Source organism: Conger conger, chromosome 9, assembly GCF_963514075.1.
Source record: "Conger conger chromosome 9, fConCon1.1, whole genome shotgun sequence".
NCBI lineage: Eukaryota > Metazoa > Chordata > Actinopteri > Anguilliformes > Congridae > Conger > Conger conger.
In genome coordinates, this window is record NC_083768.1 from 60,763,152 (window position 1) to 60,781,834 (window position 18,683).

An 18,683-nucleotide genomic window follows, 5' to 3' on the forward strand; every position below is an offset into this window, starting at 1 on the left:
CCTCCTCTCTCTCTCACTCCCTCTCTCCCCCTCCCTCTCTCTCTCTAATTCTCATGTTTACGATGTGAAAAACATAGTAAATAATAGCATAAATAAAATTGGCACTACATTTGCTCCATATACTCTCACATACAGGTGAACCTGTACATAACATACACTCTCTTACTGCCTCACACTCTCTTGCTCTCTCACACACAGACATGTACACACACACACACACACACACATACACACCATTCATATGTACACACACACACACACACACCATTCATATTTACATACACACACACACACCATTCATATGTACACATACACACACGTATATACACACCACATACATATGTACACTCACACACATGCACACACGTAGATACACACGTCACACCACACACACATGTAGAGACACACACAAACACACACACACATGTACATACACACATTCATATGTACACACACACATCACACCACACATGTACACACACACGTAGAGACACACACACACCACATTCATATGTACACACACACATCACACCACACATGTACACACACACGTAGAGACACACACACCACATTCATATGTACACGCACACATGCATTCACACATGTAGACACACACCTCACACCACACATGTACACACACACACACACACGTAGAGACACACACACACCACATTCATATGTACACACACACACCACATGCACACACACACGTACATACACACCACATTCATATGTACACGCACACATCACACACACCACATTCATATGTACACACTCTCCCTATAGCCTCAGTAAGAGCCATTACTGGTCTGCTACATCCCATAATAATCACCTGTACCATTACAAACTTGGCAGCCAAGCATGTCTGAGCAGAAGCATGAGTCAGTAGCTGCCAAAAAAAAGATAATTTATTTGGGTGCTCCCCTTCAGTGCTTATTAAAGGGGTTAAACCTGCAGACACTGTGTGATGCGTGTTGAAAAAATAAACAATAAACAAATAGCTCTTTACCTGTGACACTTGTCTGATCACGGTCACCATGACAACAGATAAACTCACTGCTTATAAAACAGTGAACAGGAGGAATTCTCACTGGAGTCTCTAAGTTCCGCCCAGCAACAGGGATGATGAGTAATCGAGGAGAACAACAGAAACACCCAGAAAAGAAACAGGTCTATGCGACATCTGAGGTGAATCCAACTGCCAACACCGCAGACCTGGAGGACAGCCTGCAGCAAGAGGCTGTGACACCTGCTTCCAGGACTACAATTCCCAGCAGCCCCTCTCGCAGCTGGGCTCAGTGTGCTGGGTTAGGGTTAGGTCAGAGTGCTGGGTTAGGGTTATGTCAGTGTGCTGGGTTAGGGTTAGGTCAGAGTGCTGGGTTAGGGTTATGTCAGAGTGCTGGGTTAGGGTTATGTCAATGTGCTGGGTTAGGGTTATGTCAGTGTGCTGGGTTAGGGTTATGTCAGTGTGCTGGGTTAGGGTTAGGTCAGAGTGCTGGGTTAGGGTTATGTCAGTGTGCTGGGTTAGGGTTAGGTCAGAGTGCTGGGTTAGGGTTATGTCAGTGTTGCTGGGTTAGGGTTATGTCAGTGTGCTGGGTTAGGGTTAGGTCAGAGTGCTGGGTTAGGGTTATGTCAGTGTGCTGGGTTAGGGTTAGGTCAGAGTGCTGGGTTAGGGTTATGTCAGTGTGCTGGGTTAGGGTTATGTCAGTGTTGCTGGGTTAGGGTTAGGTCAGAGTGCTGGGTTAGGGTTAGGTCAGAGTGCTGGGTTAGGGTTAGGTCAGAGTGCTGGGTTAGGGTTGTCAGTGTGCTGGGTTAGGGTTATGTCAGTGTTGCTGGGTTAGGGTTAGGTCAGAGTGCTGGGTTAGGGTTAGGTCAGTGTTGCTGGGTTAGGGTTAGGTCAGAGTGCTGGGTTAGGGTTAGGTCAGAGTGCTGGGTTAGGGTTAGGTCAGTGTTGCTGGGTTAGGGTTAGGTACAGGGCTGTTTCCACACAAAGGTATTTGGTTCGACATCTTTTCACTTTTCACAAGGCCACACCCACCTACTCACACAAATCTGTAGGATTACAGGCAAAGTTCTGTCCTAAAAGTAATAATGCGTTTTAAATTATGAATGTACAATCAGTGAGCTCTTTATTAGGTATTTCTTAGACTTATTGGTCTCCTGCTGCTGTAGCCTATTCACTTAGAGGTATGATGTTCTGTGTGTTCAGAGATGCTCTTCTGCATACCACCCTTGTAATGTGTGGTTATTTGCGTTACTGTCACCTTCCTGTCAGCCTTGTGCAGTCTGGCCCTTCTCCTCTGATGTCTCTCATTTACAGGCTTTTTTTGCCTGCAGAACTAATGCCCACTTTCAGCAAACTCTAGAGACTGCTGTGATTCCAGGTGAGCAGTCAAACCACCCTGTCTGGCACCAACAATCATTCCATGTTAAAGTCACTTAGATCACATTTCTTCCCCATTCTGACATTGGGCCTGAAAAACAGGTGAACCTCTCAACCACATCTGCATGTTTTCATGCATTTAGTTGCTGCCACATGATCGGCTGATTATGAAGCTTCTGGACAGGTGTACCTAATAAATTGCTCACTGAGTGTATGAGCATTATAAAGTGAAACAGCTAACTTTATGATGCTATTGTCTGCAGGCAATAGTGGTGTAAAGCCTGGTACATTAATAATGTAGATGAGTAAAATATAAGAACAGAGTCATACAAATCACCAAACGCCACCATGATCAAACACGCTCACAGAGGACACAATCACCTCAGCATTTAGGATTCATGTGACCACAGTCTTATGTACACAAACATGGGTCAAAAGAAAAATACTCTTAATTGTATAGTTAAAAAAATATTTTCAAAAGATGACATGCCAGCAGTAGACATCCAAGGCCAAGTAAATGAGGATTAAATACAGCACGCCACAGCGCCCCCTCCAGGACCGGAGTTTAGAAGTAAACATGCAGGCCACAGCGCCCCCTCCAGGACCGGAGTTTAAAAGTAAACATGCAGGCCACAGCGCCCCCTCCAGGACCGGAGTTTAAAAGTAAACATGCAAGCCACAGCGCCCCCTCCAGGACCGGAGTTTAGAAGTAAACATGCAGGCCACAGCGCCCCCTCCAGGACCGGAGTTTAAAAGTAAACATCCAGGCCACCGCGCCCTCTCCAGTGGCATTAACGGTACAATAGGTAAGATTTTTGTGTTAAAACATTGTTACAAGACTATTGTAAATCCCTTCCTATCATTAAATTCGGGTTTCAAAATATAAAGTTGACAGCCCGACACTTGTATAACTGCACAATAATTGAAGCTTATTGCTTGAAAATTGGGTCTAACTGCCACAGCCAATGGCATTTCAATGTCAGCACATTCACAGAGAAGGGGGAGGGATAAACAGTGTTGTGGTCATCATGTTTGTTGCTGCTATTCCTCTCTTGACCGAAAGTCCGAAATTACCTTTTGTACCTTTAAAAGACAATTTTATTTTTTCTTAAACTTTGAGATTGAGTGATAAATGAAATATTCACAAATGCCCACTGATTCACAACAGTAATAAAAGCAGAAATTAATCTTGTTTAAGCATGGATAAATAAAAAGAAAATAACAGAAAACCAGAACAATATTAAAATCTATGCTTGTCTCCTAAAAAATTTTCTTTTCTCTGAAAATAAATAATGATAACACAGGTGTGTGGTGAGGTGTGTGGTGAGGTGTGTGGTGAGGTGTGTGGGCAGGTGTGTGGTCAGGTGTGTGGGCAGGTGTGTGGTCAGGTGTGTGGGCAGGTGTGCGGTCAGGTGTGCGGTCAGGTGTGTGGTCAGGTGTGTGGTCAGGTGTGTGGGCAGGTGTGTGGTCAGGTGTGTGGTCAGGTGTGTGGGCAGGTGTGTGGGCAGGTGTGTGGTCAGGTGTGTGGGCAGGTGTGTGGTCAGGTGTGTGGTCAGGTGTGCGGTCAGGTAAGGGGCGGAGCTAGGAGGAGCTGGCCTCCTTCAGGTGTGTGGTCAGGTAAGGGGCGGAGCCTCTAGGAGGCGCTGGCCTCCTTCAGGTGTGTGGTCAGGTGTGTGGGCAGGTAAGGGGCGGAGCCTCTAGGAGGAGGTGGCCTCCTTCAGGTAGGCCACCAGGTCGTCCCGTTCCTTCCTCTTGCGGATCCCGGAGAAGATCATCTTCGTTCCTGGGATGAACTTCTTCGGACTCTTCAGGTACTCCTGGAGGGTCTTCTCACCCCAGATTATACCTGAGGTCAAAGGTCAGAGTGGACGATCACACACACACACACACACACATGCACACACACACTCACACACACACACACATGCACACACACTCACACATACTCACACATGCACACACTCTCTCACACACACTCACACTCACACACACACACACTCACACACTCTCACACACTCTCTCACACACACATATACACACACTCTCTCACACACACACACACACACACACACACTCACACACTCTCACACACTCTCTCACTCACACACACATACACACACACTCTCACACACACTCACACATGCACACACTCTCTCACACTCTCACACTCACACACACACACACTCACACACTCTCACACACTCTCTCACTCACACACACATATACACACACTCTCTCATACACACACTCTCACACACTCTCTCACTCACACACACATATACACACACTCTCACACACACACACACACACACATGCACACACACTCACACACACACACACACACACTCGCACACACACTCTCTCACTCACACACACATATACACACACTCTCTCTCACACACACACACACACACACATGCACACACACACTCACACACACTCACACACTCTCTCACTCACACACACATACACACACTCTCTCACACACACACACTCTCACACACACACATACACACACACTCTCACACACACACACACACACACACACACACACACTCACACACTCTCACACACTCTCACACACTCTCTCACTCACACACACATATACACACACTCTCACACACACTCACACATGCACACACTCTCTCACACACTCTCACACTCACACACACACACTCACACACTCTCACACACTCTCTCACTCACACACACATATACACACACTCTCTCACACACACACACACACACACTCACACACTCTCACACACTCTCTCACTCACACACACATATACACACACTCTCACACACACACACACACACACACATGCACACACACTCACACACACACACACTCGCACACACACTCTCTCACTCACACACACATATACACACACTCTCTCTCACACACACACACACACACACACACATGCACACACACACTCACACACACTCACACACTCTCTCACTCACACACACATACACACACTCTCTCACACACACACACACTCTCACACACACACATACACACACACTCTCACACACACACACATATACACACACACACACACTCATACTCTCAAAGGTCAGAGTAGACAATCACACACACACACACACATGCACACCCACCCCCACACACACACACACACACACACACTCACACATGCACGCACACACACTCTCACACACACACACACACACACACCTTTATCGATGTTGGCCTGTGTGTAGGAGAAGCCTGGTGATTGGCCAGTCTTGCGGCCAAAGAGACCGTGCAGGTTGGGTCCCACCTTGTGCTTCCCCCCTTCGTCCACCGTGTGGCACTGTGAGCACTTCTGCTTAAACACCTTCTTACCCTTCGCCACATCACCCATTCTCAGCCTCTGCAGAGAGAACCACCAGCGTCAGCTTCATCATCAGCATCATCACCACCTTCGTCATCATCATCATCACCATCACCACCACCATCATCATCACCATCATCATCATCACCACCATCATCATCATCATCACCATCATCATCATCATCATCACCACCATCATCATCATCATCATCACCATCATCACCATCATCATCATCATCATCATCACCACCATCATCATCATCATCACCACCATCATCATCATCATCATCACCACCATCATCATCATCATCATCAGCCTCCAGCGCTTTTGTGATGCCGCGTGGCTCAGTAAGCGGCTCAGAACGCTGCATAATTCCCAAGAGGTGGCGCGCGTTTCACTTCCGGTATGCCCCAATTAGGGTTCGGTGCGCGGTCTCATAGTTAGTCTACATCATAATAAGATATTACCTGACCCACTGTTACAACTTTTATCAACACCGCCGCGATTAGCATTTCATCCGCTTACCCGTGCAGCTTTCAGGATTCTAGATTTCCAGATTTTTCTCTCTCTCTCTCACTCACACACACACACACACACACACACACAAACAAACAAACAAACACACACACACACACACACACACACACACACACACACACACACACACACACAAGCAAAACTGTAAACCTCGTGAAAGTTAGTGAATACCTCTTCTACCTTAGCAAAAACAAGATTTATAGGACGTGCGCTACTTGGCCAAAACAGCAGTCTCGCCAAATCATTACATAAGCTTTCTATTCCTTGACATTTACATACAATATACATACATATAAACTATTATTTATATTATCACTAAGAACCATAGTCCCAATAATCATGAGAAACGCAACAGCAGATGTCTTACCTGGTAAAAGCCGGCAAATTTGTGGAATTTTCAGGTGCGGATCACACCTTGGCTGTAATCCTCAGACACACCCTGTCACGCCTCCGGTAAAACGTCACGGAGTATTTCTTGCAGATTGCACAGCGCAGCTGTCCGTCAATCGACGTCCCGAAAAGTTCTCACATTTCGGTGGAATTCGCAGTGTCTCGTGCTTCCCTGAGACTTCGAGCGTGTGGAAACCTGTGTATCTTGCGCAACGGCTTCATAGACGCAGCCTTCACACACACCCATTGTATTGTTAATTTGGACCGAAATGCCCAACTAGTGTTCAGAGCCAAACACTGTATCATTTACGTCAATGTACATTTAAAAACACCGTAAAAACGTCTCTCACTGACCAAACTGATGAGGTTTTCCTCATGCGCGCGCCCGCTGCCTTCTCACTCAATTTGTGTAAAAATTGAATGAATATGTCTCAAGCGTTATTGTTTGGAAAGGTATGCATTTTTACCGAAGTCAGGAAGGAGCTCGCTGCTGTTTTAAATAATCACATCAAAGAGAAACGTCCTCCTGCGAAACCCACACAACTCAGCCCGCGGCACGCGGGGAATCTCAGTAAATGAAAAACAGCTGCCCCCTTATTGTGTGCTGCCATCTAGTGACAAAACTACAAAACAACAGAATCTGGACGTGACAATTCGGGTTCAAATAGGTCAGATTGAATGAGATTTACTTCCACTATGAAATACAAATCCCTTAAAATGACCGTAATTCCATCCATCCATCCATCCTTATCCTGAACAGGGTCGCAGGGGGGCTGGAGCCTATCCCAGCATACATTGGGCGAAAGGCAGGAATACACCCTGGACAGGTCGCCTGTCCATCGCAGGGCACACACACCATTCACTCACATACTTACACACTCACACACTCACACACTCATAACTATGGGCAATTTAGACTCTCCAATCGGCCTAACGTGCATGTCTTTGGACTGTGGGAGGAAACCGGAGTACCCGGAGGAAACCCACGCAGACAAGGGGAGAACATGCAAACTCCGCACAGAGAGGCCCCGGCCGACGGGGATTCGAACCCAGGACCTCCTTGCTGTGAGGCGGCAGTGCTACCCACTGCACCGTGCCGCCACCGTAATTATACATTATTATTATTATTATTATTATTATTATTATTATTATTATTAATAATAATAATCATAATCATTATACATGAATTTACCCCAGAAACCATACCAACCCCCTTAATTTAAATTAAGTACCCCTCAAAAGGAAACGAAGATTAATTATTTATTGTATTGTTGTTGAACAATACAAGTCAATGCTTCTTATTTATGGTTGCTGTGCCAACAAACAGCTTGACACCAGAGATTAAAAATTGTAATCCAAAGAGTTAAATACATTTAGCCAATTTAAAGTGCAGTGTCATCAGCCTTTTCAGCAGTTCCTACTGAATATCTTACTGAATATCCTACTGAATATCTTACTGAATATCACGCCAGATAAAATGAGAAGAATATCACAATATACTGTCACACTGTTTTTATTCATATTTTACAGCCTACACGTATTGTATTTAACATGACAAGATCCATGTTATGTACAGCGTGATTCCGGGCGCAGTCACCGCTGGTCCTGGGTCAGTCGGAGGCCCCCTTCTCCATCTTTCGGGAAATTTAGAAAATCATCTTCTCTGAGGTCATCCGCGTAACCGAGAGCCAGTCCGCGGCCCTGGGATCTGCGCGGGAAGACGAGATTTAGACTCGCACGCGTCTTTACGGAAAATGTGATGAGCGAGACACGAATCGTTGTCCCTGCTGAAAAAAGCGCTCAAGTTAGGTTTTGAAACAGCTGGTATCTGGTTGACCAGTTCAGATCAGTTCCCAGCTCAGCATGGTTTAGCTGGTTGACCAGTTCAGACCAGATCCCAGCTCAACATGGTTTGACCAGTTCAAGCTATGTTTTCAAACAGCTGGTAGCAGGTTGACCAGCTACCAGCACTAGCAGGTTGACCAGCTAGAACATATTAGCGACAGGCGGATATCACAGCAGGGTAATAAGAGGAAAAGATTCACCTTTCACGAGCTCACCTTCTTAGCGGCTGGGCAGGGCTGGGTTGTAGAAACGGTTCGTTCTGCCGAACCTTTGCGGGTGCGTGACTGAAGGCGCGGCCACGCCGCCTGCGCGGCCACACTGGTGGCACGCGAGCGCGATGGACGAGTCCGTCTCCGACGACCTCCCGAGGCGCCGGGTCAGAGTCAGCGGGGACCGGAGCAACCACAGCGCGCCCCGGGGCGAGGAACGGCCGAAGCGCAGCGGCCGGTTGGCGTGGACTGCCTCCGGCTTCACTACGGGAGGGTAGAGTTTGAGTATGACGGGACTGTTGCTCTTGTTGATTTCGGGAACCTCTTCAGCTTTAAAATTGTCCATCTCGAGACTTCTCACACTCGCAGACGCTTGGTTTGTCTGGGGGAAATAATTCACGAATGTCCAAAACAGACTAAACTTGACGCACCATGAACGATGATTTGCCTGCTAAGCTGACACATTATATTTGCTAACAGATTATGGTAACGGTGATGTAGTCAAACAAGTTTAGCCGTCTTGTGTTTGGACTGGGTCAAATTACCTCATTTTAAAGTTTTAGTAAAAGAGGAATGACACCTTTGGTTCTTCTTTTCTTGTTGTGTTTTGTGCATCATCCGTATTTTATTTCCTGCCTTTTAGCCTATATGGTTTCTTTGAACGTAATAAGATACATTTGACAATTAAAAAACAATAGTCAGTTCAAAACAATAAATAGCAATAATCTACCGCACGAAAACCTTGATTTTTGACAAAAATATGATTTGTGCCCGATACCTTCATTATGTAATGTATCATACTTTCACCAAAAAAGAATGATACTGTTATATGTGATATACACAGAAAAAGGGAACCCTGTGATTCCACAGAAGAACCCTGTCTGTCTTTGTCTGGGAGCTATGACAGAGGGTTCCTCTACGGAGTCAAACCACAGAACACTCTCTGTTCTGAGAGTGAAGCATCGCTACAAGTCATACTAATGTCCAGGGTAGCGATATTTGAGCCGGTCTAACAGTTTCACAGTTGCGGTAATGTCGTCCGTGTGTCTAAAGTGCGCACTTAAGCGGTGAGTGTGTTTACCTCTGGATAGGGCGGCTGTTGTCCGGTGTACCGGGGGAACGCGGCGGCCGTTCCGTGTCCTCTCGCTCTCGCGCGGGGAACGGCCCGGCTGATTAACAGTGCGAGCAGCAGCGCAGCGGCAGAGCGGATCATCATTACCGGAAACACCGGAGCTCCATGCCCGGGGCCAGTACTTAAACCCCCCAAACAAATAACCCACCCCGGCACACATACACACACACACACACACACACACACACACAGATAATTCTCAGAATTTGACGTTTGACGTTAGTAGCTCATTCAGAACATTTGGGGGCAATGTGAAGAATGTCCTTGCACCGGATGACAAAAGCTGTAAAAACAGAAACACCTTGACTGGTATTCACTAATTACTTACAGTGTGGTTAATTAGGACAGAGCAGGGACCATGGCAATGGGAAACCATTAACGATAGGAGCAAAGGCGAAAAACACCTAATTTAACATACTCAGCATTTGCTTTTTTAACCACCAATCATCACACAGGATTCAGAGAGGCAACGTTTCAGACCCACACACACAGGACCAATCACAGGCCTCAGATTTTACACAGAGGACCAATCACAGCCCTCAGATTTTACACAGAGGACCAATCACAGCCCTCAGATTTTACACAGAGGACCAATCACTGATGATAATGATAATTAAAATATGAATAATAAGTATAAAGTGTATGATACATTTATGATGCACGGAGCCGATGGAGATAATTGGGGCACAGGGCACATTCCGAGCATGACACAGGGCTCATTACTGCTCGCAAACAGGGAGACAAACGAGCCCCATTCGGCTCTGCCCAGAGCACTGCGCCATGTGCTGCACCACCACAGCCATCCACCAGGGGGCAGAATTGTGCCACTCCAGAGCAGCGCCCGGTCAGAATCTCATTGAAGCCAAAAATGAAACTTTTTGTTTGTAACTATTTTCTGTGGTACATGGACTTCATGGAGACAAGTACTGGCATGATATGAAAATTATATTCATCATGATAATTGTGAAGAAATGCAATAAAATGTTGTTATGTACAGTGTCTGGAAACATCGCTGTAAGACTCTTTGCGTGTATGTCATCAGATGTGATGTCATTGCAGATGACGTGACCGTGAGAGAAACGCTGTGTGACTCATCTCTTCACACTGTCTGTCTTTACCCCCGTGTGTTTTATACCTCAATCTCAGACTTTGTGAATTTGTATTTGTCTCTGTACTGTAGTTTCTCATGTAGTTGTCTTGGTATGGTAGTTACACACTTGGTCTATCTACCTTGTGTACTGGACATGTGTTGATGTGTTGATATGCGTGGTTTTGTCGGTCGCTGTGGATAAAAGCTGAATGTAGTGTGTGTGGTGTCCCAGTGCAGGTGCTGCATGGGCGTGTTATGTGATCCTGCATCTCTCTCCCTGTCTCTGCACCAATGAACTCCACCCGCCTGCAGCCCTATATAAACCCTGCTGCAGCCCTATATAAACCCTGCTGTGGCCCTATATAAACCCTGCTGCAGCCCTATATAAACCCTGCTGCAGCCCTATATAAAGCCTGCTGCAGCCCTATATAAACCCTGCTGCAGCCCTATATAAACCCTGCTGCAGCCCTATATAAACCCTGCTGCAGCCCTATATAAAGCCTGCTGCAGCCCTATATAAACCCTGCTGCAGCCCTATATAAACCCTGCTGCAGCCCTATATAAAGCCTGCTGCAGCCCTATATAAAGCCTGCTGCAGCCCTATATAAACCCTGCTGCAGCCCTATATAAAGCCTGCTGCAGCCCTATATAAACCCTGCTGCAGCCCTATATAAACCCTGCTGCATTTCGCTCGGGTTTCTCTTCAGATTGTATTAACCCAATGCCCTCTGCTCGTAAAACAGCAGAGGACACTGGGCTTGCAGGTGTTGAGGCAATTTGAGCGGCGTGTCCCTCTTTCTTTCTCTCTCCCTTTTGCTCTCTCTTTGAAGGTCTGTTGTGAAACCGAAGTACCAGTGGCTTGACCGCGGCTTCGGTGGATCAGCAGGCCGGCGGACCGACAGCGTTTTGGGGCTAGGCAGGTACCAGTGGCCTGACCGCGGCCTGCCGAACCCCAAACGCCGAAGCCGACGCAGCGCTTGGAGGATCCCCTGCCAGAAGTCTCCCCTGCCAGAAGTCTTCTACCATCCGGAGGAAGAGCCACGACTGCTGCGGAACGCCTTTTTGCCGAGGACCGGAGGGGAGTTCCAGACCTGCCCGGAGAGATCTCCCGGATAGGGTTGCTCTCCGGGCCACCGCCAGCTTTTCTTCGCTGGGCCTTCGCCATTCCTGCTGCGCTCTCCCTCTGGTCTTCCAGGCTCTGCAGCAGCTCCACCTGAGGCTCCCCGAAGACGAGGCAGAGGAGCAGGCAGACGGGGACCAAGGACCTGGATCCAGTTTTGCCATCCCTGCTTGGATCCAACGCTTGGCGTCTTCTTCAAGAAGGGAGGTGCCACTGCACCAGGGGAGCTGATCTTTGATCAGCTCCTTCTGGGTTTGCCTTTTGGTCCCCTGGGGACAACATCTTTGAGCGCTGTGTCTGCTTTTCTTCCCAACGGCAAAGGTCCGGCCTGAGCGAGAGGGAGGATGGCGACAGGAGTCCAGCCAGGTGTCAGAAGACATCACGCCGTCCGCATGACTCTCCTGCCCAGTGGAGAAGGGGGCAGCAGCAGTAGTGTGGGTCCTCTGGTGGAGCAAGGGGCAGGTGGTGCAGCCGCTGAGGGCACCACTGGGCCAGCTGCCACCAGTGGAGGAAATGGAGCTGCTGCCCCAAAAGTGAGCGGACAGGACAGGAGAGTGACAGGTATGACCTGCCTGGAATTTAGTCGGGCAGTTCTTCAGCGAGCCATGGGCTTTGTGCCTGGCGACCTGAACTGCCTGGTGAAGGTTCCAGGAAATGCAGATATTTTTGAAATTAGCTTTAAAAACGCTAATGTCCTGGAGAGGTTCTGGAACCTCTTTAGAGAGGGGAAGGACAAGGCCCCCCTCAGCAACTTTGAGGTAGAGCCCCTGTCCGACACGGAAAACAAAGTGGTCACTGTACAGTTTTATAATGAAGCTGTACAGGACCACGATGTGAGTACGTGGTTGGGCAGGTATGGCAGTGTAAAATCAGGATCTCGGAGGGTCCTGGATGAGGACGGAGTCTGGACCGGGGCCAGAAAATGGCTGGTCCAGCTAAAACCTGACCCCTCTGCAGTTGGGGGGGTATGTCATATCCCCAGCACCATCACGCTGGGGAGACACCGGGGCGTGGTGTTTTATCACGGCATGCCCAAGCTGTGCAGGAACTGCGGCGAGTTAGGTCACTTGGCCGCAGCCTGCACAGTGGTCAAGTGCAAGTCGTGTGGCGGCGAGCACGAGACCAGGGCGTGCCGTGACCCGAGGTCCTGTAATCTTTGCGGGGTGAGGGGGCATCTCTTCTGGGATTGCCCCCTCTCGTACGCGAACAGGGCCCGGAGCACCGCGCCCCTACCATCGTCATTGACTGGCCCCCCGCTCCCTACCCCTCTTATACCTACAATAATCGAAAATACATTCACGTCCCCCCCCATTCAGCCTGACAACACACCAACACAAGCACCGAGCACGGCACAAGACCTCCCCTGTAGCACTATTTCGGAAATCCCAAACAGCACAGTTCCCCTGATTACCCTATCCCCAATCACCACAGTAAAGGAGGAGCCTGACTCCGACATCCTCATCACGGTGGAGGAGTCAGACTCCTCAACCACAGACACTGATGACACCATCACACCCTGGCAGAAGGCGAAATCCAAAAAGGGCAAAAGAATGAGATCACCAAAAACTACAGCTCAGCACAATTTTCCCACCCAGCCTGCAAATCCAGCAATAACACGCCAAACCAAATTAGCCAAAAGAGCCGTCATGACAAACCCAAAAGAAACCCTACAAACCTCCGTTAGGCCAAATCCCCTACCACGCCCAAACAAACCAACCCCACCACCATCAAAGCCGAGACAAACCGGTCACCACACCCTTAGCACCCTTCATCCTAGAACCACTAAGGACCAGCCAGCCCCTGGTCCAGACTCTGTAAACGGGACCCAAACAACATCCGCCTCTCAGGGCCCTCCAGGGGCTGGGGGGAAGCCTGGGGTAAGAACATCTGCCCCCACCTCTCCAGGACGGAACCTCCCAGGCAGTCGGGAGGGGAGACCCATGGGAGAACATGGTCAGGGGGTGAGTAGGCGCCAAAATAACCCAGACACAATTTTTACTACAATAGACCAAATGTGCCAAAAAATTTCCAGTAATAACCCCGGTACACCAGATACACACCAAAAATAAACTTTTATGGAAAATACAATCACATTAACAACACTCAACACTCGCAGCATTAAACATCCAGACAAACGCTCAACAGTTTTCTCCATTCTTTCACAAATCCCCTCGGACGTCGTCCTGCTCCAGGAATGTGGAATCCCGTTCCGGGAGTTGGATGGCGTTCTGGGGGGGGAATGGAGAATGGGAGACTCTCTCTGGTCTGGCTCCAACATCGCCAGAGCTGATGGGGTCGGCACGTTGACCAAGAATCCCTTTGTTAAAACAACAGCACACAATATTGTGGAGAGTGGGCGAATCCTCGTCACTGATTTCGATGTCGGGGGTTCCCCACTCAGGGTCGTCAACGTGTACGGCCCCACCAGTGTGGCCGAGAGAGTCTCCCTTTTCACAAAATTACGCTCCATATTACACACTACAATGCCCGTCGTCGTAGGGGGAGACTTCAACTGTGCTTTAAGAGATGAGGACCGCAGCAAACCAAGGCCGGATCGCTCCGGCACCCTGCTGCGGTCCCTCATCGAGGATTTCTCCCTCTGCGACGCCGGGGGCGCCTCTCCTCCCCAGCATACGTTCGTGAGTTCCTCTGGCTCCTCCTCATCCAGAATTGACATGTTTCTGCTCTCCCCAGGCCTGAGGGTGCACAGCTATTCCACCAAGGCTGTGCACTTCTCGGACCACCACATGGTAACCGTGTCCCTGGTCTGGGAGAAATCGATAACCGTGGGTAAGGGGCTCTGGCGAATGAACATCAGCCATCTCCAAGACCCCCAGGTGCGTCTCTCCTTCTCGAGAAGATACCTGGAGTGGGTGAGTCTGAAACATCTCTTTGACTCCCCGGTGGAGTGGTGGGAGATGGTGAAGGAGCGAGTGCGGGGCTACTTCCGGGCAGTCGGGCGGTTCTTCTTCCGCAGGGCACGGACCAAGACGAATAACATCTTGTCTCTCTATAACAGCAGAGGTGTGGTGGTGTCTGAAGAGGCGGAGGTCCGGGAGGTGGCCAGGGAGTTCTATGAGGGCCTTTACAGCGAGAGGCCCTCAGATGGGGCTCTCATGGACACCTTCCTGGGCTGCCTGGACAGACGCCTGGGAGATGAGCAGATGGAGGCGGAGTTGAGCACTGAGGAGCTCACCAGGGCCGTGCACTCCCTGAATACACACAAAGCTCCGGGCCCTGACGGAATCCCAGCAGAGTTTTACCAGGCTCACTGGGATCTCCTGAAGGGGGATGTGGCGGAAGTGTTCAGGGCTGCGTACAGGGAGGGGCGGTTAGGCGCCTCACTGAGACAGAGCTCAGTAGCTCTTGTCCCAAAGAAGGGGGACCTGAAGGACCTCCGTAACTGGCGGCCGATCAACCTCCTCTCAGTCGATTACAAGATCATGGCGAAGGCGCTGATGGGGAGGTTCCAAGGCCTGATAACATCGGTGATCGGACCGGACCAGACCTGCAGTGTGCAGGGGACGTCCATAAATGACAACCTGCTCCTCGTGAGGGATCTAATCATCCACTCCGGGGAGCGGAGGTCCCCCTTGTGCCTTCTCAGTCTCGATCAAGAGAAGGCATTTGACCGGGTGAGTCATGTGTGCTTGGAGAGAGTGCTAGAGAAAATGAACATTCCTGGCCCCCTCCTGCGCTGGACAAAAATCTGCCTGACAGATATAACGGGCAGAGTGGTTGTCAATCGGCAGCCCTCTGCCCCGTTCGATGTCAGGTCTGGCGTCAGGCAGGGGTGCCCTCTAGCATCTCTCCTGTACGTCATCTACCTGGAACCGTTCCTCCAGGCCCTCAGGGCCAATCCAGGGGTGGTGGGCTACCCACTACCTGGAGCCGGGGGGGAACGGCTAAAGGTGATGGCGTACATGGACGACATTGCCATCGTCGCCACAGACAGTCGTTCTATCGCTTGTGCCACCAAGGTGTTGGACGACTTCTGTGTGGCCACTGGCGCCCTGGTCAACAGGGACAAGAGTGAACTGTTTCTGTCTCCACATTGGAGTGAGGAGCTGACCGTTTCCTTCCCTGTGCGTAGGAATACCATCAAGCTCCTGGGGGTGACCTTCCAGGCTGATGGAGGAGGGAGAACCAGCTGGGAGGGAGCCCTCCGCCACGTCCAAAATAAAATCAGGAGCTGGAGTGCACGGCCCTTGACCATGGCGGGTAAGATCCTTATCCTGAAGGCAATTGTCCTACCCATTCTGCTCTATTTGGGGAGGGTGTTTCCCCCAGACAAAGCCACCGGGAAGTTAATCACCCGGATGGCTTTCCGCTTTGTCTGGGGGAGCACGATGGAAAAACTGAAACGTGTCACCCTCCTCAAGGAGGAGCGGAATGGGGGGCGGGGGGTCCCAGACATAGTAACCATCATTATGGTGCAGGGTCTGGCCACCCTTGTCCAGAACGTAGGGAAGGTGGGTAAGGCCTCTGGTACCTTTGCCAGGTACTATGCCACCCCCTTCCTCAGAGCAATGGGCTTGGGTGTGCTGGACCTCACCATACCCTACAGCTGGGACCCCCCCTATGTCTATCGAGCCCTGAAGGACTTTGCCTACAGGACGGGTCTGCCCAGGGCTGGCCTAACCTCGTGGAGCTACAAAATGATCACGGCTCATTTACGATCTGGCCAAATTGTAACGCTCCCGAGGGGGGGGCCAGACCTGGACCTGCAAGTCATCTGGGCAAATGTGACACACAAGTGTCTTACCAACAAACAGCTTAGGGGAAATCAGGAGGGAGGACTAAGGTAGAGTTTGAAAAGGTGGGTTTTGAGTCTGCGTCGAAAAAGGGGGAGGGATTCTGCTGTTCTGACAGTGGAAAGACATTGCCTGGATGACAGCCCATAGGTGTCTCCCCACACGAACTTTTATGTATCGCCGGCACTCTGACTGAACGCTGCCCCCACGGATGCACTGACTCTGAACACATTCACCATCTTTTCTGGGAGTGCTCCGTGGCCAGGCGGGTCTGGGGCCTTGTTTGTTCCTCTGTCTCCCTAAGCAGGTTCCTGCCAAGATCCTCCCTGATGGCTGAGGGCGTCCTCTACGGTCCGCCGGGGGGATGCAAGACCACCATGCTCCAGCGTCAGTGGAGGATCATCAACACCGTGAAGCAGGTCCTGTGGGAGACGAGGAACATCAAGGTCTACCAAAAAACAACTGTAGACCTGATCACTCTCCGGAGGAGGATTCAAAACCTCCTCCAAGACGGCGTGATGTTGGACATTCATACCAACAAGACCCTGGCGAGAGAGAAATGGGGGGTGGACCACTGGAAAGAACTGGTTATATAGTCCACCCCCCCAAGAGGGGCAAGAGATGCTCAACACCTGCCAAACCCGAGCAAGATGGACCCTTTTTTTAAGCATTTTTGCCCGCTTTGGGCTTTCTTAAAAAAAAAAAAAAAAAAAAAACCCACTTTGTTGCTTTCCGTTTGTTTTGATATGATTTTCCAAAGACTTGTTTTTCATTTGTTTAATCATCTGTTTGCACACCTTTGTTTAAAGTTATGCTTTATGTAATTTACAATTGTTGTCTAGTTTTGTCGAGTGTTTGCTTTTGTTAAAATCATTATTTTGAGCCCAGGTGTGTTTTAAAAAGGAAAAGAATTTTTAAATGTAAAAGAAATTTAAACCAATAAAACAACAACCTATATAAACCCTGCTGCGGCCCTATATAAACACTGCTGCGGCCCTATATAAACCCTGCTGCGGCCCTATATAAACCCTGCTGCAGCCCTATATAAACCCTGCTGCAGCCCTATATAAACACTGCTGCGGCCCTATATAAACCCTGCTGCGGCCCTATATAAACCCTGCTGCGGCCCTATATAAACCCTGCTGCAGCCCTATATAAAGCCTGCTGCAGCCCTATATAAACCCTGCTGCAGCCCTATATAAAGCCTGCTGCAGCCCTATATAAACCCTGCTGCAGCCCTATATAAAGCCTGCTGCAGCCCTATATAAACCCTGTTGCAGCCCTATATAAACCCTGCTGTGGCCCTATATAAACCTTGCTGCAGCCCTATATTCCCTTGGCAGCCAATTGCTGTTGGTGATTGAGTGTGAACAGGTCATCAATTCAACAGTGCTTTGGATAAAGGTTCTATATGAATGCTGACCATTAATTGAATTGCAATAGAGAGGGAAGAAGGGGAGGAATGGAGGGAGAGAGAAAGAGAGAGAGAGAAGAGAGAGGTGGGAGGAAATGGAGAGAAGGTGTGAGGAGGGGGAAGAAAGAGGGTAAAAAAGTAATTTTTTTGCGTTTGCTTATGACCTTTGAACCTTCACCCCTGTTCTGTGCCTCATATTCCATTCATGTGTGCACAGGCCAGAGGTCAGGAGGTCACCCACAGCCCCATACTTCCACCCTAGCCTAACCTGTCAACTCTGACCTTTGACCTGCCTCACAGAGTGCTGACTCCACCCTCTCCACTCTAAATCTACACCAGTGTCAGTCAGTCGCCGCAGAGCATGCTGGGAAGATTGGCCTCCATGCCTGTCCCCGGGGGGGGGGGGGGGGGGGGCCTGACCGCGCTAGGCCACACCCCCTCCCGCTGCCCTGGACAGGAAGTGACTC

At 49.5% G+C, this 18,683-nt stretch overlaps 2 protein-coding genes across 3 annotated transcripts; both read right to left on the bottom strand.

Annotated features, from left to right (window-relative positions):
- Positions 1–890: 890 nt before the first annotated feature.
- LOC133137255 (cytochrome c-like) lies at positions 891–6,777 on the bottom strand. 2 transcript variants are annotated; one of them, XM_061255420.1, is made up of 3 exons: positions 6,630–6,777; positions 5,586–5,763; positions 891–4,229 (listed from the first exon to the last, which is right to left on the bottom strand). In XM_061255420.1, the coding sequence occupies exons 2-3, from the start codon at positions 5,752–5,754 to the stop codon at positions 4,081–4,083; spliced, it is 318 nt and encodes a 105-aa protein (XP_061111404.1). In that variant the 5' UTR covers positions 5,755–5,763; positions 6,630–6,777; the 3' UTR covers positions 891–4,080. The 2 variants fall into 2 exon arrangements, with proteins under 2 accessions (XP_061111404.1, XP_061111405.1); XM_061255421.1 differs by lacking the exon at positions 6,630–6,777 and adding an exon at positions 6,251–6,375.
- Positions 6,778–8,234: 1,457 nt separating this feature from the next.
- On the bottom strand, positions 8,235–10,011 carry npvf (neuropeptide VF precursor). The gene is made up of 3 exons (XM_061256339.1): positions 9,788–10,011; positions 8,713–9,088; positions 8,235–8,360 (listed from the first exon to the last, which is right to left on the bottom strand). The coding sequence occupies exons 1-2, from the start codon at positions 9,920–9,922 to the stop codon at positions 8,717–8,719; spliced, it is 507 nt and encodes a 168-aa protein (XP_061112323.1). The 5' UTR covers positions 9,923–10,011; the 3' UTR covers positions 8,235–8,360; positions 8,713–8,716.
- Positions 10,012–18,683: the final 8,672 nt, after the last annotated feature.